Source organism: Salvia hispanica, chromosome 3 (assembly GCF_029641045.1).
Source record: "Salvia hispanica isolate PSC_SH4W2 chromosome 3, Shi_PSC_v1, whole genome shotgun sequence".
In the NCBI taxonomy this organism is placed as follows: Eukaryota; Viridiplantae; Streptophyta; class Magnoliopsida; order Lamiales; family Lamiaceae; genus Salvia; species Salvia hispanica.
In genome coordinates this window covers 2,986,236-3,011,347 of record NC_142694.1, presented here as the reverse complement: position 1 = coordinate 3,011,347, position 25,112 = coordinate 2,986,236, and the positions used below count along the sequence as shown (strand labels likewise).

General features: G+C 35.7%; 5 protein-coding genes across 6 annotated transcripts; 4 read left to right on the top strand and 1 right to left on the bottom strand.

Annotated features, from left to right (window-relative positions):
• Positions 1 to 308: 308 nt before the first annotated feature.
• Positions 309 to 3,556, bottom strand: LOC125212484 (cell division control protein 2 homolog A-like). Its single transcript, XM_048112672.2, has 8 exons — positions 2,884 to 3,556; positions 2,619 to 2,803; positions 2,248 to 2,368; positions 1,820 to 1,993; positions 1,325 to 1,488; positions 1,123 to 1,210; positions 985 to 1,038; positions 309 to 700 (listed from the first exon to the last, which is right to left on the bottom strand). The coding sequence occupies exons 1-8, from the start codon at positions 2,890 to 2,892 to the stop codon at positions 611 to 613; spliced, it is 885 nt and encodes a 294-aa protein (XP_047968629.1). The 5' UTR covers positions 2,893 to 3,556; the 3' UTR covers positions 309 to 610.
• A 4,589-nt stretch (positions 3,557 to 8,145) lies between these two features.
• LOC125212485 (signal recognition particle 19 kDa protein, putative / SRP19) lies at positions 8,146 to 10,280 on the top strand. Its single transcript, XM_048112674.2, has 4 exons — positions 8,146 to 8,269; positions 8,667 to 8,852; positions 8,944 to 9,043; positions 9,968 to 10,280. The coding sequence occupies exons 2-4, from the start codon at positions 8,676 to 8,678 to the stop codon at positions 10,096 to 10,098; spliced, it is 408 nt and encodes a 135-aa protein (XP_047968631.2). The 5' UTR covers positions 8,146 to 8,269; positions 8,667 to 8,675; the 3' UTR covers positions 10,099 to 10,280.
• A 291-nt stretch (positions 10,281 to 10,571) lies between these two features.
• On the top strand, positions 10,572 to 13,090 carry LOC125212482 (mitochondrial import inner membrane translocase subunit TIM17-2-like). Of its 2 annotated transcripts, none has more exons than XM_048112670.2 (3): positions 10,572 to 10,711; positions 11,278 to 12,066; positions 12,865 to 13,090. In XM_048112670.2, exon 2 carries the CDS (start codon positions 11,368 to 11,370, stop codon positions 12,049 to 12,051), a length of 684 nt encoding a protein of 227 aa, XP_047968627.2. In that variant the 5' UTR covers positions 10,572 to 10,711; positions 11,278 to 11,367; the 3' UTR covers positions 12,052 to 12,066; positions 12,865 to 13,090. The 2 variants fall into 2 exon arrangements, with proteins under 2 accessions (XP_047968627.2, XP_047968628.2); XM_048112671.2 differs by having other exon boundaries at positions 11,278 to 12,075.
• A 1,847-nt stretch (positions 13,091 to 14,937) lies between these two features.
• On the top strand, positions 14,938 to 17,626 carry LOC125214820 (amino acid permease 8-like). The gene is made up of 7 exons (XM_089067356.1): positions 14,938 to 15,143; positions 15,502 to 15,729; positions 15,875 to 15,968; positions 16,069 to 16,286; positions 16,438 to 16,577; positions 16,659 to 16,886; positions 17,078 to 17,626. The coding sequence occupies exons 1-7, from the start codon at positions 15,041 to 15,043 to the stop codon at positions 17,507 to 17,509; spliced, it is 1,443 nt and encodes a 480-aa protein (XP_088923482.1). The 5' UTR covers positions 14,938 to 15,040; the 3' UTR covers positions 17,510 to 17,626.
• Positions 17,627 to 21,393: 3,767 nt separating this feature from the next.
• LOC148929948 (amino acid permease 8-like) lies at positions 21,394 to 24,913 on the top strand. Its single transcript, XM_089069418.1, has 7 exons — positions 21,394 to 21,542; positions 21,964 to 22,188; positions 22,521 to 22,614; positions 23,075 to 23,292; positions 23,710 to 23,849; positions 23,944 to 24,165; positions 24,360 to 24,913. The coding sequence occupies exons 1-7, from the start codon at positions 21,452 to 21,454 to the stop codon at positions 24,780 to 24,782; spliced, it is 1,413 nt and encodes a 470-aa protein (XP_088925544.1). The 5' UTR covers positions 21,394 to 21,451; the 3' UTR covers positions 24,783 to 24,913.
• Positions 24,914 to 25,112: the final 199 nt, after the last annotated feature.

Genomic DNA, 25,112 nt, shown 5'->3' with positions numbered 1-25,112 from the left:
AAAAAAGACTAGGACTAAGACTAAGAGTTGTCGATTTCAAAGGAATATATAAATTTCTTATTGCAATTCACCATTCAAGTTTAAATTTTGAAATCTGATTTACGATCACCCCTCGCCCGTGAGTTTGTGGTAGATTTAATGAAGTTATTCCAAAAAAGTGTTAAAAATCATGGCAGAAGTGTGAATATTTTTATTACGGAGTACGTGTTTCCTAGGATAGATAATTTATCTAGGGATTGAATTCAATGAACGAAAATGTCCAAACATGCGCACTGTGATTATTTTAAGTAGTATGTTGAAAAACTGCAGAAGGCAACACCATAATGTACTTTACTATAGAGCAAACCAAATTTAAAACGTCTTGCAACATCCCGATCCTACAACAAACCCGACAAAAATGAAGCAATCAAAACCACACAAGGAGGGCCATTAGCAAGTTAGAGAACGAGCTACTGTTAAATCCAGAGTTGCTTTGCCCAGAACAACCCGAGAAATCAAAAAACAGGGAGGTAGAATCACCCGGATATCATGTGTTTCGTATCTGATCCATTATAACCTCACAGATGCACAACATAATATACATTTGCACCGGGATGCGGATAATACCTTATTAAGGAACAAAGTCAATATCCTTGAAGTACTCGTGCTCAAGAGCAGCCCTTGCCGTGATTCTTTTGCTCGGATCTAGGCAGAGCATTTTCTGCAAGAGAGAAACTATACATTAGTTATCCTAACATCACACTATCTTTTAGTATCTGATTATATAAAATGTGATTGCTAGTCTTAACAGATTTAAAGGAGGTCAAGATTAAATTAAAAATAAAAAAACGAATGTAGATCAAATTTCATCCCAGTGATATCCAATGGCAAACCACTTTACTGAAAAACAAAGTGAAGGATTGAGCAATGTAATCTTCATTTGAAGTTGTAATACTATGTGAAGAAATTAGAAAATTTTCATTAATATTGTTCCAAGCAACTTACACGAAGGAGGTCAAGGCCAGATGAATCGAGATTTGGTACCACGGTTGCCAGATCCTGCAAATAGAGATATCAATTAAAACTTCAATAATCTGTTAGTTTCAGAGTAAGGGGCTGAAAAAATCTGTGTAGACTAATCACCTTGGATGGCCACTTTGGAAATGATGATTTAAAATCGGGCAGGGATGTTACTCCTGGCCATGTGTCTTCAGTTGGGGTGCCCACAACCCTGCATTATGTTAATACAAAGCATAAATAGGTAACTTTGGTATAGAATGAAACTCGGTAGTGGAAGGAAAAGTTGATGATTGTGAACAATGATTTGTTGTTCCAGATGTATCACCTAAAAATTTTGAACAGTTCATCAATTTCAGAGTCCCCAGGAAACAATGCATGCTTGTTTACCATCTCAGCAAATATACAGCCAACTGACCACACATCAACGGGAGTAGAATAGTGTCTTGATCCTAGGAGTATCTCTGGAGCCCTGTACCATAAAGTCACAACCTACAAAAGAGAGAAAATGTATCAGCCAGCTTGTAAGAGATCCTTTCTTGAGTCAGTTTTAAGATGATCATAGACTATTATGTGAAACTTCTGGCCCAATTTTATTTGAGATATACACCCAGTGAAATTGGAAAGGGATAAGGTTGAATAAAGACCAGAATAGAATACTATGAAGCAGTTTTCCAAGATTGGGGTTCTCATGAAGTCTTGTTTTAGAAGATCAGAAACAATTCTCCCAAGTCACAATTACAAACCATGCAATTGAGGCAGTCAAAGGTTTTTTTTTTTGTAGAAAAGACTGCCAAATAGTATCATATTTTGAAGCATCTACCTCATGTGTAAATGTCCTGACAGGAATACCAAATGCTCTGGCCAGTCCAAAGTCAGCAAGTTTCAGTGAATTGGTACGTCGATCTATCAGCAAGTTTTGAGGTTTCAAGTCTCGGTGAAGTACGCGATGTGAATGACAATAGGCAATTCCACGTAGTATTTGGTACAGAAACGTCTGCAAGAGTGAAGCCAACTTAGTAATAATATTAATTTGCTAGCAAAAGACTATTCAAAACACTGTATGACGTATTACAACTTTATGAAAAACATGCACATATTGTTATTTACTTATTTCTATCTAGTCTCTGAGTGGAAAATTTCTTCTATATATATACTTGCATGGTTCAAATTAAATACAGAGTACTCTATTTAAATATAGCAGTTTTCCATAGATAAAAGAAAAAGCAGACTGAAGTGAAGTCAACTCACTTTTATGAGACGAGGATCCTGTGAGAATTCTGGACAAGAATCCATGTGTTTCTTTAAATCCAAGTCCAAATATTCGAATACCAAATACAAACGCTTCTCACTGTGCACCACATCCTGCAACCTGCAACACCAGCATGAGAGGAAGTTTAGAGCACAACCCTGGAAATCGGAGATAGCTACATTGTATAATGAAGCAAAAATAAGGTTATCTAGAGTATAATGTCATACGGAAGAAACAGAACTTTCAATGAGGTTATCTAAACCAGATAATGGCATATACGTGTGCATTGAATTCCCTGCTTTCACTTCTTTGTTATATTCTTTTGTGAGAATCTAATTAGCTAAGCAGCCAAACTGTGTTTTCATCATACCTCACAATATTTCCGTGCTGCATCTCTTTTAAAAGAGAAATCTCTCTGATAGCAGTGCTTGGCACCCCCTCATCCTCTTGCTCCAGCCTAATTTTCTTCAGCGCAATGGTTTCATTAGTTACACGATCACGAGCTTTATATACTACTCCATATGTTCCCTCGCCAATCTTCTCCACTTTTTCATACTGCACCACAAATCATAAATGATCAGGACCACAAATAACATAACATTACTAATGCGGAAATTAGTGAGAACGAGAATCACCTGCTCCATCTGTCACCATTGATTTAATTCACCGTCAGTTGAGGAAGGACAAAGGAAATGTCAGAACACAATGCACTAGTGTGTGTAATGCAAATAATTCTATAAGAAAGTAGCACATCTCATGGATATTTATACTTGATCGGCAAAGTTTTCTCATAAAAACAGTGCTGAAATCAACTATAGTAGGTAAGATATCTTCATGTTTCCATAAATCACATAGATCCGTGACTTGAAGTCAATTTCAACCATTCAATCACACATAAACCATCATGAAACAAATTCCATATCCAATGTATCTATCTAGCACACAATGCTAGCAAAATAACAAACAGATATGGCACTGATTCGCGTCAAGAGTAAAATTCCGGCATAGAAACTACCGAAGCAGCACAAAAATTACTAAAATCGACATGCATTCTCTTCATTTCGAGAAAATAAAGCAAAATTAAAGTAACTCCTCAGATCAACCGCAAATCAATACTCGATTCAGTAAAAAGCAACCGATTGGTGTGAGTCACCGTCGCATCCACAAATTCACCGGTTAATATACACGAACAAGATCAATCAAAGCTAATCAGTCAAAGCAAGTAAATAAAAAATAAAAAAACACACACGAGCATTAAAAAATCAGATGATGCGAGAAAAAACACGGTTAACTTAGTTGCATTTTGATTAAATGCAAAAGCAAGCAGAAAAAAACTTCATAAATCATGGCGTGTTTACGTACCAGAGATCGGTGAATTGCAGAGCGAGAGAGAAACGGAGCAAGTAAAAAGGGAGGGAATGGACTCAGTTTACTGCAGTTTACCCTCGCCTGAGCTTTTATATAGGGTTGGCTAAGCTTTGAATTAATTTTTCTTCTCCATTTTACTATGCATCCATTGGTTGAACGTTTTGACCAAAGGGTAAGTCAGGTCACTTTCTTTGCTTTTACTTTTTCTTTTTCTTTCTTTTTAGCAAATTTATTTACTAATTATTTTCATGCCTATATAGTTATTTGAGAAAAAAGTAATCATACAGTATGCTATATTCCAATACTTGTGGGATTATAAATGAATATCTACATTATTAATATTGTTAACATTTTTTATCATATCAATCATATTTTCGATAATTAAATTGATTGCTGGGTAGGTTAATAATTTATGTGTGGAATGATATTGCTATGGAGTAGGAGTACTGTATAAATTCGTTCACGAAAATAGTGGCCGACATAATTTCATAGAACTTTTGATAAAGTAAGAGAGATGAAGAGGAAAAAACAAAATCTATCTTATTATAAATAAAAATACTAATTCGTTGGATAAACCAAAAAGTAAAAGTAAGACTATTTTTATCGACGAAAATATTTTATACTGGTTTAGTTTATGTTATTCTTCTGACTTCTATGCTTATAAATCATTCTCTGCTATTTGCATGTGATTTTCTGCAAAGTAAATTTATCCAATTAAAGTTTCCTCCATCAAATTTCTAATATGGGTATTCAATAAATATATTTTTTTCTGGTAATTATCAAGGATTTATACCCAAAAGTAAGAATCAATCCTCTCATAACTAAGGACGAACGAGTTACGTGTCACTCGATCACCCTACTTAAATTGGTATTCTTAAAATCATTAACTAATAGTAGTAATATCAATTACTCCGTAAAACAAGATCAAGCCCACACAAAAGGCCCATGACAGGAAAATGGATCGAACTTGGGCCTTACTTATTTTAATCGTTAAACATGATTTATTTTTTTTGATAAACAAAATACTGTAATTCCCTACATCTAAGTATCTAACAAATCTTTTTGCCATTTTGTACTAATATCTTTTAGCCATTTTAATATGCTCAGTAACTCCTTAAGTCTCATTTCATTTTACTTATATGCAATAAACCTTTTTAACTCATACCTATTTCTTTATTTTTCATAAATTCAGTGCAGCAAAAATCAGTAGAATATCTATTTATGGACGGAGGAACTATAATGTCAGTGTTTTGACCAAAGAGTCAAAGACTTAATTTTTTTTATCCAAAAAACAAAGCAATATTCTCAATCTCCAATGTCAATTATAATGTTATTGTAATTATTTGATATAAAAAAAATCAAAATCTGGAAAATGCTATGTAAGGTTGTTGTCCTTGTAAATAACGCAGGACCATTAATTAAATTTATGGTCCAAGTATAAATGAAGGCAAAAACGACGTTTCCAACTATTTACCATGACTCGTTCTTTTTCCTTTTTCTCTCTTTTTTCTCTTTTTCCATTTTAAATATATTTATTTTCTTTTTCCATTATCAACAGACTTATATTCTTTTATATTGAAATGCTATTTGTATTTAAGAATCGATTAGTATGATCGTCTATACTTAATCGCACACTTATAATTTCTACAACTCTATTAACCCTGTATATCGTATGTAGCATACACCAATACCTTGGCCACTTCGGTTTTCCCTGTATATCATAAGTAGCAACCATAGCATGTATTTGAAGGCTTGTTTAGGGTTTCATGGACGCCAAGGAATATTTTATGTGACATACCAAATTCATATCCACTATACTATCTATTTGAGGCTTGAATATTCACAAGTGTATCCATCGACTTCTAGTACCCACTAGCACGCCTTTCTGACACTCTAACAGACGTTTATTTTAATCATAACGGCTGTTGGCATAAGATCTTCTCTGCATGTAGCTGTCGTTAAGCTAACGACTGGACATAGAAAAAAATATTAGTTGTATTAGAGTTGAACTATTTTTGTAATTTTAAAGACAATTATTCCATAATGGCTAAAAACAATTTTTGCTATTCGAAAAAAACAATAATTATACTTACTCTTATCTACATTATTATTGCTTTTGCTTTACTATTTATCCATTTTAACTATTTATTGTATATATTTTTTAAAACAAGTGAAATAAAAAGTGACTCAACTTTCTTATCACGAATATAATAAAATAATAACTTTATGCATAGACGGATCCAACTACTAGTTGGCATGAGCAAATATCCCACCTCAAATTTCATCACATATCCCACCTCAAATTTCTCACTAATTGTCCTTCTTAAATCTCTTAAATTTTGTCTATGTATATTTTGCCCCTCTTCATATAAATTCCTGGATCCGTCTCTGATTTTATGAGAATTGAATGGTATTTTAGAATTATATAATTTAAATTGACAAAATATATTGAAATTTCGATGCAAGTAATTGCACTGTCCTTAAAAAGACAGGTTGTTCCTTAAAAAGATTTGAGAAATTAAATATAGTCATACTTTGTCATTGTATTTTTATTTTGGTAGAAGTAATTTATAATTATTATTCAACAGTAATTTACATAGTAGTTCTTCCTTTCCTTTTTATTTTGAAAGATTTTCCTATTGAATTTTGGTTGCTAATTTTTATGTGAATAATTTATGTTTCAATATCATTATTTTGAAATAAAAGAGTGAACTGTATAAAAGGGCCTTAGCTTTCTGGCCTATTGCACCGAATATTCCTAACAAAAAAAAAATCTCACCACAGGAAATCAACAAAACATACAATCATAAACCACGTTTTCTCGGACGATAACACCCTTAGGCCCTTAAAGGACATTCTCGTCTAATTGCTCCAGCATGCTCTGACGCAGCCTCTGCAATATGCACTGTGGCTGACACCTACTAATGATATGACCCAAAATGTCATGTCTTCTCTTTCTCTTCCCTCCAATTCACTTGCATTGTTATTTTATAAACATTAAAAAAGACTTCTCTTTCTCTTCCCTCTAATTCACTTTCACTCTTTTCTCTCTCATCTCACTCCACTCCATCACTCCATTTCCAAGGTTTTCACTCCTCATTCAATTTCTACCTCTTTCTTGTGGAGAATAAGGCAGTTATGGAGAACTCTACTACTAGTGCTTCGCTGCCCCCACCCGACTTGTCTCTTCCTCTTTCTATGGAGAGTAAAGCGGCTACGAAGAACTCTGTTGCGAGTGCTTCGCTGCTCCCATCCAACTCGACTCTTGATAGAATTTCCGAGGCTGCTGACACCATCAATCATGATATGTTTGCCCGATATTACTTCGACCTGCTGGCTAAGGGCATCTCCAACGATGCTGAAAAACGAAAATTTGCAGTGGAAAACACCTCCAATCATACTCCAAAACGCATCCCAAATCGTCCTTTTTTGCGTTTTTGGAACAGTGTTACGGCAAAGATGCAGTAGCACTGTAGCTACTGCATTTCACTTTTACTTTTTGAAGTTCCTGAAAATTGTAATTGGTCCCCTCATCCTTTGTATTTTCGAATGGGAGCAGTGATTTTGGAGAGTTGTAGATGGTTGAAGAAGTTGTGGAGGAAATTTGAGATGCAGAACAGAGAGCGAAAATTCAGAGAAGGGGAAGAAGAAGATACGGCGCGCTGGGAGAAAGAGAGTAAATTAGGTTTAAAATATATTTAATAACATGGTCTAAATATTTAATGGTATGGGCTAATTAAACTAAATAAAAATTAATGGTATAGGCTAATTAATTATTATATGTATAAATGTAATGATGCATAGTTTTATCAAATAATTAGTTCAAAAAGTGAGTTGATATTTAGTTTATTTTATATAAATTATTAGTATTAATTATTTATTTTGTGTGATTTTGTGATATAATTTATTAAATAATTTATTGAGTATTAGTTATTTTATAGTTGCAGGTACTCATCATAGAAAAGTGGAAACAAAATTCTCTATGATTTGACAAATCAATTATAAATAGTGTAGTACTGACAGAGTAGTGTGCATTGTTGTTTAGGTTTGAGGGATAATGAGACTAAATTGCTCTTCAACCCATTTGGGCATTTTCGTCAGAAAATTGGCAAAAAACACAAGGTTTGTGATTATGTATTTTGTTGGATACTTGTGATGAGATTTTTTTTTGTTAGGGGTCTCCGGTGCAACAAACCGAAAAGTTAGGGTCCTTTTATGCAGTTCAATCTAAATAAAAAATTAGAATTTATTATATTTTGCAGTTTTTTCAATGGTAAAAATTAAAACTAATAGTTTGACATAGAACATTGTCATTCTATTTTCAGTTTTAAGTAAAAAAAAAGTGTTGATTTATCCGGGATGAAATGAATTTATTGTCAGATTAATTTTCATTTTATTATTGTGGAATAATTTCAAATAAATTAAAAATATTATGATTTAAAGATTATAAGATTAATTACAACAAGTTTGTGATTTACTCCAAATGATTATTATTATCAATATATTTTTTCAATCTCATAAAAAGCCCATTATCACCCAAAGCTGAGGCCCAATAACGCAAAACACTACCAATTCTCTCTCTAAAACTTCTCACACCACCACCGGCGTTCCTCTCCAGATTTCTCAAAAACCCCCGTCGCGCTGCCGCCTGAGGTAAATCACCAATTCATTTCTCCTTGTTTCTTCGCAGCGATCGGTGCACAATCTAAATTTTATTCTTTGATCTTCGGTTTTGTTTCTGTTTTTCCGTTCCAAATCAAATTAATAAGATGTGGTGAATAATTGATTGGAGTATCACGCCGTCGATGTTTATAGATTACTTTATGACGTAGTTGAGGAGATTCAGAACTGTTGAACGGGAATTTAATTCGCCTGGCTTTATTGATCTGTAATTGTGTGTAACTCGATTTTCTGCGAGAGTTGATTCTGATAGAGGAATTGTGAAAAGTTCAGAACTGACATGCATTGATCAGTTTAGTGTGCTCATTGATACAAATTTTAGGGATTACTTTATGGTATATTGAATTGATTTACTTTTATCTTATTTTAGGACAAAATTATGGATGTCGATTTGCAGAATATCAAGAAATGGGTGATCTTGTACCCAATTTACATAAATTCGAAGAAAACCCTAGCCGAGGGGCGGAGAATTAATGCCAGCAAAGCTTGTGAAAATCCTACATGTGCCGAGGTTTATGATTGCTGCACTCACCTGAAAATCCCCTGTGTGATTGAGGTATGTTCCTCTGATTAGTTTCTTGTTGTTGTTAGTTTATCTTTTGTTGTATAAATTGGATTGGTTTGATTGGATTTTACTTTCACATCAGACTGAGAAGGCATACCCTCGAGATTTTATGCAAAGAGGTAGAGTGAGAGTGATGTTGAAAAAGGCAGATGGTAGCTTCTCTAATCCAGCTATTACTTCGAGTAAGTAGTCCCCTCTGGTCTTGTTGTGTGTTTGCAGCATTTTTTTTACCTTTGCTATGGTGTTTTCCGTCTAATTTGGAATTTGGGATGATTGTCTTTTTGTATTTCGATTTCATTTGTCTGTGGTTAATGATAGCATGGTAAAGGTCTATGATATCTTATGAGATTGGTACAGTGTATTAGAGTTGGGGGTTGCTGCTTCAGGAGTAAATTTTCTGGCGGCCATATTAAAGGGAATTCGGGAATTTTTCTTATTGGTGTGTCACTAACTCACTGGTCACAGGCATGCTCTCCACCGTGTTGCTCTGCACAGCATGGTTAATTGTATCCACTTACACTTGAAACACAAAATCTCGTATTGAAAGTGCTTCATTAAGTATTCAGGAAAGTACTCAGGCAGACAATGAAAAAGGATGTTAGGCTCATTTACAGAAACACTTTCTGGCTCTAAAAATAAATTATGTTTCGAGGATATGTGGTTGCTTATTTAGAGGATCATCTCAGTGAAGACATGAGTATCTAAATGTGTTGTTTTATTGATCTGCACCACCATGGCTGTCTGGGTACTTGTTTGACTAGTGAAATTGAGAAACCAATTTTTTTTTCATATCTCAAAGTAGTTGCTGTGAAAGGTCTAAATTAACCTCATACATTTCAAGTTTTCAACACAATTTCAAAGCAATTTCTAATGCAAAAACAGTTTCTCCCTTTGTGCGTTTGTTCTTACTCTCATTCCTGTTCCACCATAAAAATTATTCGAGTAACTTGTCCTAGGCTTTCCTCTAGTGGAATTTTGAAGTAAATGCCTTTTATTATGGCATTGTTAATTTGTTATGTGTTTTTCTGTCATGGTGATTGGTTACTCGCATTGGTACCATGAGCTCTGTCCTGGTCTTGCTAATTCGATCTCCTGCTGTGTTGCAGGGAAGCAACTAATGCTTCAAGTTGCAGAGCTGGTTCCTCGACATCCGGGTCGAACGAAGAAACAGGAGGCTGCCTCATCAGCTGCAGCCGGCTCTTCTAAATCTGGAAAGGGTGGAAAGAAGAAGCGGTAGAACATAGTGTGGCTCTGCAAACTTCCCATGCTGTGTTGTGAGACATTTTTGGAGATGGTGTTGTACTTCTTAATGGTGGATTGTTCAAATGTCAATTTGTAGCTGCTCTAACTAAATTACTATTGTTTATTGTACTACATTTTTGGTTGAAAAAAATAATTATTGTACTTTTACATTGCAAATGTCTTGGCGTTTGATACTATTCCACATATATTGCTGAACATCAACATACTATTTCGTGTCTCATTTTTGTACACTCTTTTAGGTTTTATTATTGATGTAACCTGAATTACAAAAATATGCTATAAGGTCAATAATTCTTGAGGTCTTTTTTTTTTCTTTCTTGAGGCTACATGAATAAATTAATACTATAAATTTACCAATATTAAGTAGTAGTGCAAATTGTAGAAACTCATTTGATTATTCAAATTATCAGAAAATAATCAGTAGTTAAAAAATAGGCGAAGCCCAAATCCAAAACTAGAACTGTGAAGCCCAAATCCAAATTATAACTCTCTCCTTCTCTCTCTTCTCGAATCTCTGTCACCGGCTTTCCCCTAAACCCTTCACCCTTGAAGATCGTCCAAAACCCCACCAAACGACGCATTCTGAGGTAAATTCTACTTGCTTCCTAGCTCTTTCTTTCTTCTTTTCCTGTTTTGCCTATTGAATTCATCGCCGCGTAATATACGAATGCATTATTTTCTCGTTTACGATGTTTTGTTTATTTTTAGCTATATTTCTACCATTAACTTATCGGATAATTAATTGGTGGACTGAAATTTTTGTGATATCAAATACTACTCTGTTAGATTTCTTCACTCCACAATATTTGGGTTTTATTTTGCTAATCTCCATTTTTAGTTGTTTTTTCAGCTCGTTGTGATTTTTTAAAATTGTTGAAATATTTTGAATGAAACGAATAATACTTTAAATGTCTGGAATTTAGCGAAATGGATGTGTGTTATTTTGTTTAGGATTCACTGAATTGATAATCAATTGAGTTTTTAGTCAAGTTTTTTATTACTATGTTGTGTGCGTGTGTTGTGATGAATGAATTTTTATGGAAAAGTAGCTTGATCTTTGTTGTGTGGAATTGATAATTACACATTATATGATCATTCAAACAAGCATATACGTTTTGCTTTTGAAAGTGGTCTAATTCGTGTTAATTTTTAGGGGAGGCGATCGAGATAATTTGATTTGCCGGAAACAAGTGTTAGGAATACTTGTGTACGTTTTATCTTGTTGGCTTGCCGGAATTGATCTATGGGCACTCCGGAAACATCTAGAGAGCCTTGCCCGGATCGTATCCTTGATGACGTAGGTGGAGCTTTTGGGATGGGGGCTGTTGGTGGTGCAGCCTTCCATTTCTTGAAAGGTACCTATAACTCTCCCAAAGGTGAGCGTCTGATCGGGGGTTCTCAAGCAGTTCGCATGAATGCCCCTCGTGTTGGTGGGAGTTTTGCAGTGTGGGGTGGGCTCTTTTCCACCTTTGACTGTACCATGGTGTACATGCGGCAGAAAGAGGATCCATGGAACTCGATCATAGCAGGTGCAGCAACGGGAGGCTTTCTGCAGATGCGTCAGGGAATGGGTGCTGCTTCTCGGTCAGCATTGTTTGGTGGCGTTTTACTTGCTTTGATTGAGGGAGCTGGGATAATGTTGAACAAAGTGATGAGTGCACCACAAAACTTACCTCCCATGGAGGATCCTGTTCCAAACGTGACTGGTATGCCTGGATATCCCGGTCAAATGCCTGGTCAGCCTCCAGTTAGTGTTGACAGCATGGGTGCAGGATCTTCTTCTTCCTCATCACCATCTTCATCTTCTTCGTCATGGTTTGGAGGCCTATTTGGTCAGAAGGAAGAGGCAGCGCCAGGTGATGGAAGTAAGACGAAGGTGTTGGAGAGCTTTGATGCGCCAACTCCTCCAACGTTCGAGTACAAATGATGAAGGGAATATCTGGTAAGGGAGGTACGATCATGATTTTCATTTAGCATCTATTACATTTAACTGTGAATTGATTGGTTCTGATCTTGCATTGTTAATTAGTCGTTTTGGGGATCCAATACTGCATTTGTTTGATATAGGCTATAGTTAAGCTGCATATTCAGTTTTGTTTTTTTGAGTTTGATTAAATTTTTGTTTAAGTATCACTTCATTTATCGGTAAGACCTTCTGGCGTGCCTTACATTTGTTGCATATATTATAGCCATGAGATAGTGATGAGTTTTGATTCTTTGAAAATCTAAAATCCCCACTAAATTAGATTCAGTATGAATGCAATCCAGTATCCACTTATTATGATGTCTCTTCAATTTTTGTACCTTATTTTCGTGTCTTTTGAACATCCGTATTATGGCATTGTGAGACACCCACACAGCCACACCCACACACACACTTTATTAAATGTAAAACGGTCAAAATGCTATCTATCAAAATGGATGTTTCAAGAATGATTCCTGGTGAAAAAGCTCATGTCTTAGGAAGATGACTTAATAGAAGGCATAAACCAAGCTCACTCACAACTAAGTGTTTTGGCTTAACAGCTTCTTCATCAGCTATGACTACAAAAGCTATTGTTTTGGGTTGAAAAACTCGTGTGCAGCAGTTTGAGTTCGAATTGTATTAAAAAATTTAGGACTGAAAAAACCATTTATTTTCCATTGCAAATGATGTTAGGTATTCAATTTCGAACACTGTATGTTTTTCTTGTATGATGCTATTTGTGACATAGCTCGATCTTCTTGTGTGACTCTGCAGGATTATCCACTGTTGGTAGTCGGGTTTCAGCATTGTGATCCATGCACGGTCGGAGATTGATGATAAGAGCACTTGAAACTTGTAATAAAAGCAGCTTCATCTATCTATCTTTTTTTTTTGATAATCTTGATTCGGCTGTCTGTATTTTGAATCTAGAATGTGCTTGCTATCTCAGGAACTTGACACTTTAATATATCTAAGTATCTAACATAATATATTCCAATTAGATATATGTTTTGATCTTATAACAAGGAATATTTAGGTCATGATCAAACTTTTTTTAGTTTCCCAGATTTATTCAGCCAATTATTGTGCTACCATTTCTTTCCTTTCACATTTCCCTTGGAAAACTTGTCTTTTTAACTACCTTGAGTTACATAACAATATCATTAAAATGTTGTTAAATTGATTAATTTTATCCACATGCATCCATTGGCATTGTTTACTTCTTTTAGACCAGCAAATGCAGATTGCATTATTTTGAAGAATCTTGTTACAAAGTCAAGTAAAAGGAAATCTTAACAGAATTTGGTATTGTTCAGTATTATTTCATTTATATTGGACTTTTTTTTGTATATAAAATCAACCAAGAAAGTGCAATTATTTTTATCTTATCAAGGGAAGTAAAATGCTCTTTAGACATGTCATCAACAATTTATTCGTAACCTATATATTTGGGTTTGAAGTTTAGGTGGGAAAGGCATCACTTTTTTCTTCAATTCAGTGTTCATGAGTGTCTATTCAAAAGCAAATAATTACCATGATAAAGATGATATAATTGCTACAAATTCCCTTCAACTTGTAATTACTTTTCTCCTTTTCGACTATCGGAATCTCATACCTATGTAGGATATTTTAAGAAGTGAATATCGTAGCAAGATCGGGGTAAAGAACCGGAAATGTAATTTCCTTATTTTACGGTTACAAGATTTTTTTGATTAAGAGTCTAAGACCGTAGTTTCGGAAAAACAAATTTTTTTTTCTTTCATTTTGGGAGAAATACGATCGGAAGGAGTTAATTCAAACACTAGGCACGAAGAAGTTGTGACGGATTGTGATTGTAGTTGTACAAATTTGAAGAGTCTCATCAACTTTTAATTGGTCAATTGCTACTAGTATATATTTATAGGAAGAAAGCTCGAAAATTAGCCTTTTTGAAGATGATGGCAAATATTATAAGGGATGATACTTATCGAAAGGAAATCATAGGAGATCGTATCATTGCTTATTCTCCATTTACAAGATTATACATCATTGCGTTCTTGCTTTGTGTAGCACTAATATAAACCATCCAAATTAATATATAAAATTTGAAAAAGAAAAATTTCTACTGAGTAAGACGATTTCTCTTTAATCAATAGTAGGGTTCCTAATTTCCAATCATGATTACTACATGATAAATGAAAATATTATTGATCCTCTTTTGAAAAAAAAACCCACAACTAGTAGAAATTTTTTCGGTCAAATAAATCATTTGTTAAACATAATTTTATGGAGTAATAAGATTTAATAACCTGTCGGTTTCTCATCATAACATATTGAGCTGAAACTAATCTCCAACAATTTATATCAATATGTACAGAAGAAGAAAAAAACAAATGTACTAATAAACTAAGCTAAAGATTAATTTATCCAGAATTTGCATTTTATTCCTCAAGATGTATATTACCATTCAAAATGAGCATTTATTTTCACCAGTTTTCTTGAAACGGATACATCGATGATTTAAAATATCTTTTCACTTTAAAAATAAAGAAATGATTCTCCATTTAGCATTAAAGACAATGTGTGCTTTACACTTGTCTCACCTTTCACTGCAGTCTGAAATTATCATCAATCTTGATAACACAAGTGAAGAACAGTCAATTGCTATTGTTTTTTAAAGTTTCCAAAATTCCCCTTTTTTGAAAAGAAAACAAAGTAAATATAAAAAAACCCCACCTCTTCATCTTTTTTCCCTTTATTCAGATTTGCTCAATACCTACTTTTTTCCACCCTTTTTTCATTATTTTATTGGGATTATGGAATAGTATTATACAGTATATTTGGTGCATGCAGGTCTATAAAATCTGCATTTTTAGTGTTCTTGTTTCAAAATTTCTAGCAACTGCAAGAGCATATTAACTCTAATAAAAAATCTAAGTTACTTATTCTAGTGCAAGAGTAAGAGTTAATAATGCAGGGATTTGGGGACCAGATTTTTAGCTCTGAATCTGGTTTGGAAATTCAGAAACTTGGAAATGATGAGTTTGATGATGATGGGAAGCCTAAGAGAACAGGTAAAAACCTACTACTATTAGAATAATTTCTCTTTGAAAAATTGCATTCATGTTTGCTTGAACTAATTTCAAGATGTATTTACATTTAAATGCATCAAAAACAGCAAGGAAAAGTGACTTGTTATGTCTGTTTATTTATTGGCTTTATGCACATTACTAAATCACTTCATCTAAAAAATATGTGCACATATGTAATTAATTCATCTAACACTATGTTTACATATGCATTATTGCAAATTTGCATTACACTTGAACTTGCATATATGTGCACAGATTATTACATCCAAAATCATGTTTATATATGCATCATAATTATAAACAGCAGTTGAAATAGCATACATTTGTGTTGTCGAAATAGGAAACGTTTGGACTGCAAGTGCACATATTATTACAGCAATCATAGGCTCTGGAGTTCTCTCACTAGCATGGGGAGTTGCACAGCTTGGATGGATTGCCGGTGTTACGACTCTTGTCCTTTTCTCCGGCATCACATTATATACAGGCAGCCTCCTCGCAGATTGCTATCGATCCCCAGTTACTGGAAAACGCAACTATACTTACAAGGAAGTTGTCAAGAACAACCTTGGTAATGAATTTCTTGTTTCCTTTTGAGACATCTCTTACTTACATAACACTTGAAATTACATGTATACTTGTGTTGTCTAAATAGGATTTATTTGGTTCATCTTGAAACTTTTCTGAAGTTACATTATTTTTACTCGATTTTTTAGGTCAAGTGATGTATATGTTCTGTGCAATGGTTCAATATGTGAACTTAACCGGGATGGTGATCGGATACACCATCACAGCATCGATAAGTATGGCGTAAGTATGATGAAAATTTTGTCTAAAATCTGTCATGAGACGGTGCTGATCTTCGTTATAACTTATGAGATGATCTTTGTTATGGTTTGGTGTTCTTCAGTGCTATCCAGAAGTCGGATTGCTTCCATAGCCGAGGCCACGAGGTTTCATGCAGTGTTTCTCACAATCCATATATGATAGGATTGGGAGTTCTTGAGATTTTCCTGTCTCAAATCCCCAACTTCCACAAGTTGTCGATGCTCTCTGTCGTTGCAGCCATCATGTCTTTTGCATACTCGTCTATAGGCGTAGGGCTCGCCTTTGCAAAAGTTGTTTCAGGTTATGAATGGATCCCTTTTCTGTGAACTCTGTTTTCTAGTGGTTGATTGGCCTAAATGATCTTGAAATATTGATTTTGACGAGTTTAATTGATCAACGCCTCATTTATTTGAAAAATCTGCGTTAGTAACATGGTTCTTGGCTCGAGCAGGGGACGGGGGAAGAACCTCGCTCACGGGTGTAGAGATCGGAGCCGGTCTAACAGCAGCTGAGAAGATTTGGAGAATGTTTAGAGCCTTTGGTGACATTGCTTTTGCTTACACTTATTCTCAAATCTTGGTTGAAATTCAGGTAGTTTTTTTTTTTTTTTAATTATGTTGCATTTTGTCAAACATTAAGACACCTAAAATATTTGCATGATTAATTATTTAGGATACACTAAAATCAAGCCCTCCTGAAAACCAAGTGATGAAGAAGGCCAATGTTGTTGCTGTATCAACTACTACAGCTTTCTACATGATGTGTGGCTGCTTCGGCTATGCTGCATTTGGCAACGATGCACCCGGGAATCTGCTAACGGGCTTCGGTTTCTACGAGCCCTTCTGGCTCGTGGACGTGGCCAACGCCTGCATTGTGCTACACCTAGTTGGAGCATATCAAGTATACTTCATGCTATGATCTTTCCTATCCTTGTCAAATGGGCCGGGCCCAAAGCACATGTTTGAAGTGGGCTGGATTGGGCGGGGCTGGGTGGGCCCACCTATACCGGGCATGGGCTAAGTTGGGTTGTGTCGGCCCATTTGATAAGTCTAATATTTCTCTCTTTTTGACAATGTTGATGTTCTTTTTAGGTATTTGCACAACCTATTTACAGCGTCGTGGAGTCGTGGGCGAGGAAGAAGTGGCCGAGGTCGGTGCTAGTGACCGGGGAGTACACCATAAGCCTTGACAAAAAGCAAAGGGTGGTGATTAGCCTTAACTTTTTGAGATTGATATGGAGAAGTTTGTTTGTGATATTTGCAACTTTTGTTGCATTGTTGATGCCATTTTTCAATGATGTGCTAGCTTTGCTAGGGGCAATAGGATATTGGCCTTTGACAGTGTATTTCCCCATTGAAATGTACATTGCCAATAATAGGGTTGGGAAGTGGACCCGTAGGTGGCTCGGCCTCCAACTCATCAACGGTATGTGCTTGCTCGTGGCCGTGGCTGCGGCTTGCGGCTCACTCCAAGGGCTCGGGAAGTCGCTCGAGACCTATGAGCCTTTCAAGGTGAAGGACTAGGATGGTTCATGGAGATTTAACAACTCTTTGTAGAAGAGTTGGTAGTTTTTCTGTTTGAAGATCTTGATTGAACTAAAGTTGAACTTTATAATGTTCAAATAAATGTGAAATGATTGATATGTGTTTATGAAAATAGTTAAAGAAAAGGGGGAATATAGGTTACTAACTATATTCCAACGGTAACACACCCAACAGCCACCCCAGCAGATAGATTGAACTAAATAAATGTGATTAATTGAACTGACCCATTCTCCACGGCGACACACCCAACAGCCGCCCAGATAGAATCCAACCTGCGCATTATAAGTTTACTATTAGACAATGATCATGCATATTAAAAATCATTTAACCAAATAATGTATGGCAAATCAAATACAAACTTAGAGTTACCTTTAGTTCAGAATTTGGCCAAAATTCATATTAATTACTTTATTTAATTTTTAATACTATGATTTTATATTAATTTTGAGGGGCATCCTTGTTATTTCTTCTAAAACCTTTCTTTTATACATGTATAAATATTAATTATCATGATGATAGATTAGAAATAGGCCCAGCTTTAATTAATTTTAAATTGGGCTCATTTTACATTTCTTCCTTATCCCCAAACAATTAAATCCGGATTGGATTAGGCATTATCATTTAAATCATGTAGCCCAAGTAAAACTTGAATAGGGGCATTAGAGCATCCGTATCCCTGTCTCTTAACCGTCTCATCCCTTCCCTATTCATGAGTCTCACTGTACTTTTCACTCTATCTCTTAATTAAGAGACAACACCTGCATCCCTCCATCTCGTAACCATCTCATCCCTTATCTATTCATTCAATTTCATTTTTTTTTTCTTCACAAATTCAATTAATAAAAACACACTTCATTTAATAAAAGAGAATTACAATTAACCATCTCCGCCGGCGAATCATCCTACGAAGGCGGTGGCGGTGGCGGAATACCAAGTTGCCCCGCCAGATACACAATGCCAGCATGATGGGCTTGAAATTGGGTAGGCGTCATGCGAGAAGTGTCCGCCATCGTGGCGGTGAAGTACATGGGCATTAGGGAGGACGACAACCCTTGGGAGCCCGTCTGACTTGATTCGCCTTGGCCCCTCCCCCTCACTCTCCCCATTCCTCTACCCGCCTTCGCCGCCCTGTTCTCTTGCGGCCGACTTCGTGTATCGAATGAGCCTCCTGCATCGGCTGAAGGGCCCCCAACCTCTTGTGAGGCGTTGCCTTCCCCGCCCTCACTAGACGAGTATTGTCCACCCGCCGTGTGCTTCGTGCATTTCGAGTTCGACCCCGTGTAGGATTGGACACCGCCAGCCCACCTTTCAACGTCTTTGACCGACTGCCAAACATCGACATGTTTGAAATCTTTATTGTTGTCGTCTTTAAAGACTCGCAAAGCCGCTCTCAGAATGTCGGCTCCACTGGCTCCGCTTTGGTAATTCGCCACTTCATTCCTGTAGATCCCGCAAAATTTTATGACATCTCTGTCGCATCGGTCAAAATGACTGCGGAGCATCTTCAAGTTGCGGCGGCGGGCCCCCTTTAGATTTTGCTCGTTGTAAGTGTCGGTGACCTTTTCCCAAAAAACACTTGCAGGTTTGTTGATTCCCGACGATGGGATCGTACGAGGTGCTGACCCAAGCGTTGAACAGAGTCATCGTCTCGTTGCGGATGTATGGATGACGGCCTAGATCCTCCTCTTCCTCCTCGGCTTCGCGACTAGCGGAGCTTCCACCACCTCGTCCTCCTCCGTCTCCTCCTCTTCTAGCTCCTATCGGAAGGTTTTCCGGAGTGCGTTCATCCGGAATATTCTCCCTAATTTGGGATAATCCCTGCGTTTGCCCATACCTCGGGGCAGAGGGACGATAGTATGCAATCACATCAAAATATGGTGTTTGGTACGCTGCCGGCGTCGACGAGCCTTGGGTGCCCGGCGAAGAACTGGAACCGGAAGCACCCAAAACATTGTACATGCCCCCCAGTCGCCAAACGCGTTCAAGTCGAAGCCGACGGAGTTTCCGTCACCGGACATTTTTACAGAAATTGGAGAGGAAAGAGAGATGATTTGTGTGTTTGTGTATAGAAAGTAAGAGGATGAGAATGAAAGAGGATAGGAGTATTTATAGAATAAAAAAGAAAAAAAAAATATTTTTTTTAACTTTACAATGATAATATTATCTTTTTTTAATTTTTTTTTTTCTGAAATTCGATTTAAAAAAAAATTATTTATTGCGTCAGCATGATGGCGTCCACTCGCGGGCCGACGAGTGGGCGTCACGCCTCGCGCCAGCGCTCGCCAGCTGCTTCTCCCGAGCGAGACACCCGCCGAGACGAGACGGATTTTTTTTTGCATCACCGTCTCGATGCGGCCTCGTCTCGCCGAGACGAGATCAAGCCCTCATCGAGACGCGATGCGGATGCTCTTAGTTCAACTCAAGCACGATGGATGGGCTAGTCCGATTAACCTGGAAAATTAGAGAATTAGGGCTGGAAAGTTAAAACCCAATTATAAAAGCTAGCCTGTTCAGGCTGGCGGGTTAGGTGGGCCAGTCCGCCGGGATGCACAAAAATACTATTAGTAATTTTTTTACTTGTTTTAAATTATGCTAAATATAGATTTTTTACGATAAATAAATAAGATAATTTTATTTAATTAATAAATAATTCATTCTCACGTATACAATAGGTGATTGATCCACAACCTATTAATTTAAGGGGAAACATTTTATCAATGGATCTGATATAATTCATCGCATATTTTGCATAAGTACTATGTTTTACTCCGTATTTGGTAATTCTTTTATAAAATTTGAGGAAAAACATTATTCGGTATAATTAAATGTTAAGACAAATAAATAGAATCTATTTAATCAAAGAGAGTACCTAAATCGTAACTAGATGATCAGATCATTATCATTGCCATATACTAATATACTCCCTTCGTTCCACAAAGATTGTTTCATTTTTCCATTTCCATCTGTCCCACAAAATTTATCTCACTTTTTACTATTTTTGACAATGGACCTCATATTCCACTAACTCATTCCTATTCACATTTTATTATAAAACTAATGTATATAAAAGTAGAACCCACATTCCACTGACATTTTCAACTCACTTTTTATGACATTTCTTAAAATCCGTGCCCAGTTAAAATGAGACAATCTTTATAAGACGGAGGGAGTACTACGTACCAACATAATATACTAACACACATTATAAATTGCGTAAGATATAATTGTAACTTTTGTTACAACAATTATCTTATTTGCATTGTTCATTGTATCATGGTATCACAACTTCAATTGCGTACAAATTATGAACATAGATTTTATAACGCTTACATGTCTCCACGTATGATTTAATTATGATCTATATATCATAAGCCTTCAGAATAATAATACTAAAACATTGCTCACAGAGTAACAAGCACCGACGATGAATGAGTTTAGCGAGCATTGTGATGCTAAGTCAAACTCTATTTTTTGTATTGACAATATTAAAATTAATTGTAAATCGCAAAGATTCCAAAAATCATAAAATGCATAGAATACGAAAATAGTTTCATTCGTCCATTAAAAATTTAAAATCTTAATTTTAGGACAATTGACTTGTTTTATATGGCTTAGTCTACTGCCTAAACAGAATCTACCAATTCAAAAGGTAATATATTATATTATCCGTAATTAACGTCTATAATTCTGTTAAATGCCATCGTAGATTTGATATACGTATAAAAATATGGAGCTTCTGCTCAAAGCTTCTTCTACTTAATTATAAGCTTTTTTTTCATCAAATTCAGATATTTCGTGATTAATTATTAGTACTAACTTTTACATACAATTGTTGTAACAGTGTTTTTAGGGAGTATTTTGGTCGTGTTTATTTTATGATGAATTAGCTATTATTGCAGTCCTCATTTTTTATAATAATTCATGGAAGAGGTGATAGATCAGAATACACAAGTTGAAGGCATTGAATCTGGATTGGAAGCAGATAAATCTCAAAACTCAATTAAGAGGACAGGTATTGCATTATTATTTTAATTTTTTGGGTTTTATCTTTTACAACATCAAAATGTTGTAATCCTACATTTGAGTTCTCTATATCTTTCACTCTTGAAGCTAAAAAAAAGTGAAGAAAATGAAATGTTCATCTAAATGAAACTATGGCCATATAAATTGCATGTATGTCTAACTAACATTACTAGGGGGAGACCATTTTCGGTTTTGCCAAACATGGATGTCTATTAAAAAAAATGTCTTACTATTTCATTTAATCATTTTTTATAAATGAATCTTGCATTCCACTAATTCGACTAAACTTTTTTCACTCACTTTCTTTTATGTTTATTAAACGCAAGTTGAGTCAAAGTCGGATAGTGTATAGTGGATGAGAGGAGTATTTTCGACTAGCAATCTAATCTAACACGTTGAACATGAATTAGGCAATCTATGGACGGCAAGTGCACACATTATCACAGCAGTGATAGGGTCGGGAGTTCTATCACTAGCTTGGGCCATGGCGCAGTTGGGATGGATCGCCGGCGTCACAACTCTCGTCGTCTTCTCTGCCGTAACATTGTACACATCAAACCTACTAGCAGATTGCTATAGAACTCCTACCGGCGCGCCTTGTCATACGTACACACAAGTCATCAAAAACAACTTCGGTATGAAATTCATAATTTGTGTTTGCATCTTTCAATATTTATTAAAAAAAGATGTCTTAAGTTAAACTCGCACTTTAAAACTCTCAATTTTGAAAGTGCGATTAGATGCATAATCTGGCTACGAATGATGAATCACAATTAACCGAAAAGTGATTCATTATTCCGTAGTCTGATTTTGTAATAGTATTAGGTATAAATTGAACTTCTTTTCCCAAAATTGGTGGGATTTAAAGTAAAAATGCTTAGTTTAATACTCATTTTTTTTTTGGCAAAGCTAGCTAAAATGCTTATATAAATTAATCCGAATATATTTATTTTTTGTGTGTATTTAGGTGAGGCGATGTATGGACTGTGTGCGACGGTTCAATACGCCATCTTAGGTGGATTGCTGGTCGGTTACACCATCACAACATCGATAAGCATAGTGTATGATACTCTATAATGATATGATGTTAATTTATTTATAAGCTTAAAAAACAATCAAGTTTGATTTAATTTCGCAACTTAAAAAAGGATTAAATATATCGTATTTTTCAACCGTCCTACGATGAAATATCCTTGTGTACTATGCGTATGAATTTATTGACATGACATATGTATACATGCATAAAAATTAAAGATATAGCTGACTTGACATATTAACCGACATGATTTAAGTAGTCGAACGTTTTGTTCACATATTATTTTTTGTCTACTACATACATAATTTCCCCAAATCTGAAATTATAGGACAATTGAGAAAAATTGTCAAAGTAATATAATTAGCCATTTTTAAAAGTTGCGGAATTAAGTGGAAGTTGATCAAATCCTGCAGTTTACCCTACCCTATGCAATTTTTTTTAATTATATGAAATGATTTATGGTGGATTTAATTATATATATATAGGGCGATTGAGAAATCAGAGTGCTTTCGCATCAAAGGGCATGAAGCTGTATGCAGAGCTTCTTACATGGAATACATGATTGGGATGGGAATTGTTGAAGTATTGTTGTCACAAATCCCTAATTTTGATAAACTATCATTCCTCTCTTTATTTGCAGCTGTTATGTCTTTAGCCTATGCCTCCATAGGCGCAGGCCTCGCCTTTGTAAAATTCGTTTCAGGTACAATTTCTATAACTTGATCATTTTTTTTTGCATGATAGTCACGGTGTTAAAATAAGAAAAGAGAAAGAAAACCTTCTTTAATTGAAATAATGTCGTTTACTGTTTTATTAGATAGTGTTATTACATGTTTCATTTTGTCAAAATGAGACAATTGTCATCACACGTCTCATTTCAGTTTTATTATACTGTTACATTTCACTATCGTAATTCACTCACATTTTATTAAATTGACACACATTTTGCTATCATTCTCCAATCAGATTCATTCACATTTCTTAGAAAATGTGTGACCATGAAGAAGAGCATGTATGGACGAACATATACGGGAGAAATATTTTTAGAAAAGTGTGAAACTAGAAGAAAAAAAATTGTCAAAATTGTTGTGACAAATATTTTCTTGTATTAATTTGACAGGGAAAGGGGGAGGGACCAGCCTTGGTGGCATCGAGATCGGTATAGGTTTATCTCCTTCTCAGAAGATGTGGAGAGGGTTCAGAGCCTTTGGTAACATTGCTTTTGCCTATAGTTATTCCATAATCTTGATTGAAATTCAGGTAAACATATATGAGAATAAAATAAAAAATGTGACAATATATTTGTGTCTCATTACATTTGCTTAGAAATTATATTTCTTGGGTCTTGTTTAAGGATACACTAAAAGCAACACCTCCGGAAAACGTAGTGATGAAAAGGGCCAATACCATTGCGGTGGCGACCACGACCGCGTTCTACATGATGTGCGGATGCTTCGGTTACGCGGCGCTCGGGAACCACGCGCCCGGGAATATGCTCACCGGCTTCTACGAGCCATTCTGGTTGGTCAATGTTGCCAACGCCTGTGTTGTGGCGCATCTTGTCGGGGCGTATCAGGTTAGCAAAGACCTATTGTTACTATTTTTAAAGCATTTATATGCGTGGCGCATCCATGATTTTTTATTTGTGAGTGCGAGTTGTACTATTAAGAATTGAACCTTCTACATCACCAATGCTATTTTAGTACAGTTGTACCTCTTGTTCTAAGCGTGCTGCTATAAATTAAATATCTCAATCGTACATTTTTATAGGTATGCGCGCAGCCCATCTTCAAGGCGATCGAGCAACGGACCCGGAGGAGATTCCCGAAATCGAAGTTCATCAACACAGAATACAGCATTGGCATTGGCAAGCATAAATTGACCATAAATTTGTTCAGATTGATTTGGAGGACTATGTTTGTAGCACTTGCAACCCTAGTTTCAATGATAATTCCATTCTTCAATGACATTCTAGCCTTGCTTGGGGCTGTGGGGTATTGGCCTCTCACAGTGTTTTTTCCCATCGAGTTGTACATCACCACGAACAAGATCCCTTGGCACACGTGGCGGTGGCTCGGCCTTCAGACGATCAACGTGACTTGTTTGCTCGTGGCTGTAGCCGCCGGCTGTGGTGCGGTTGAAGGTCTTAGCAGAGGGCTTACGGGCTACACACCTTTTAAGTTTGTGGAGTAGTGTAGAAAATTTTAGGCAAGCACAAGACTTAGGGATTAATTTGCTCATTGTTAAATAGGATTTTGTGATGTTTTTAGGTGATTTAGTTTTAAATTTATAAACTTTCGTCATTGCATATCAACTTTAAAATTTATCTGTAAATTACTAACTATTGATTTGAACTCATTTTGTGATATTGTGCAAATCAGTTCAACATTATAATGACAATAGCAAGCAAGTAGTATTGAAAATTTACTACTATAAAAAGTTTCTTCCTTGATTTTACTATGTTGTGGAGATAAGTATATCTACATTGACGTGTTCTTCCCACTTTACTAGAGTCAACGTGGA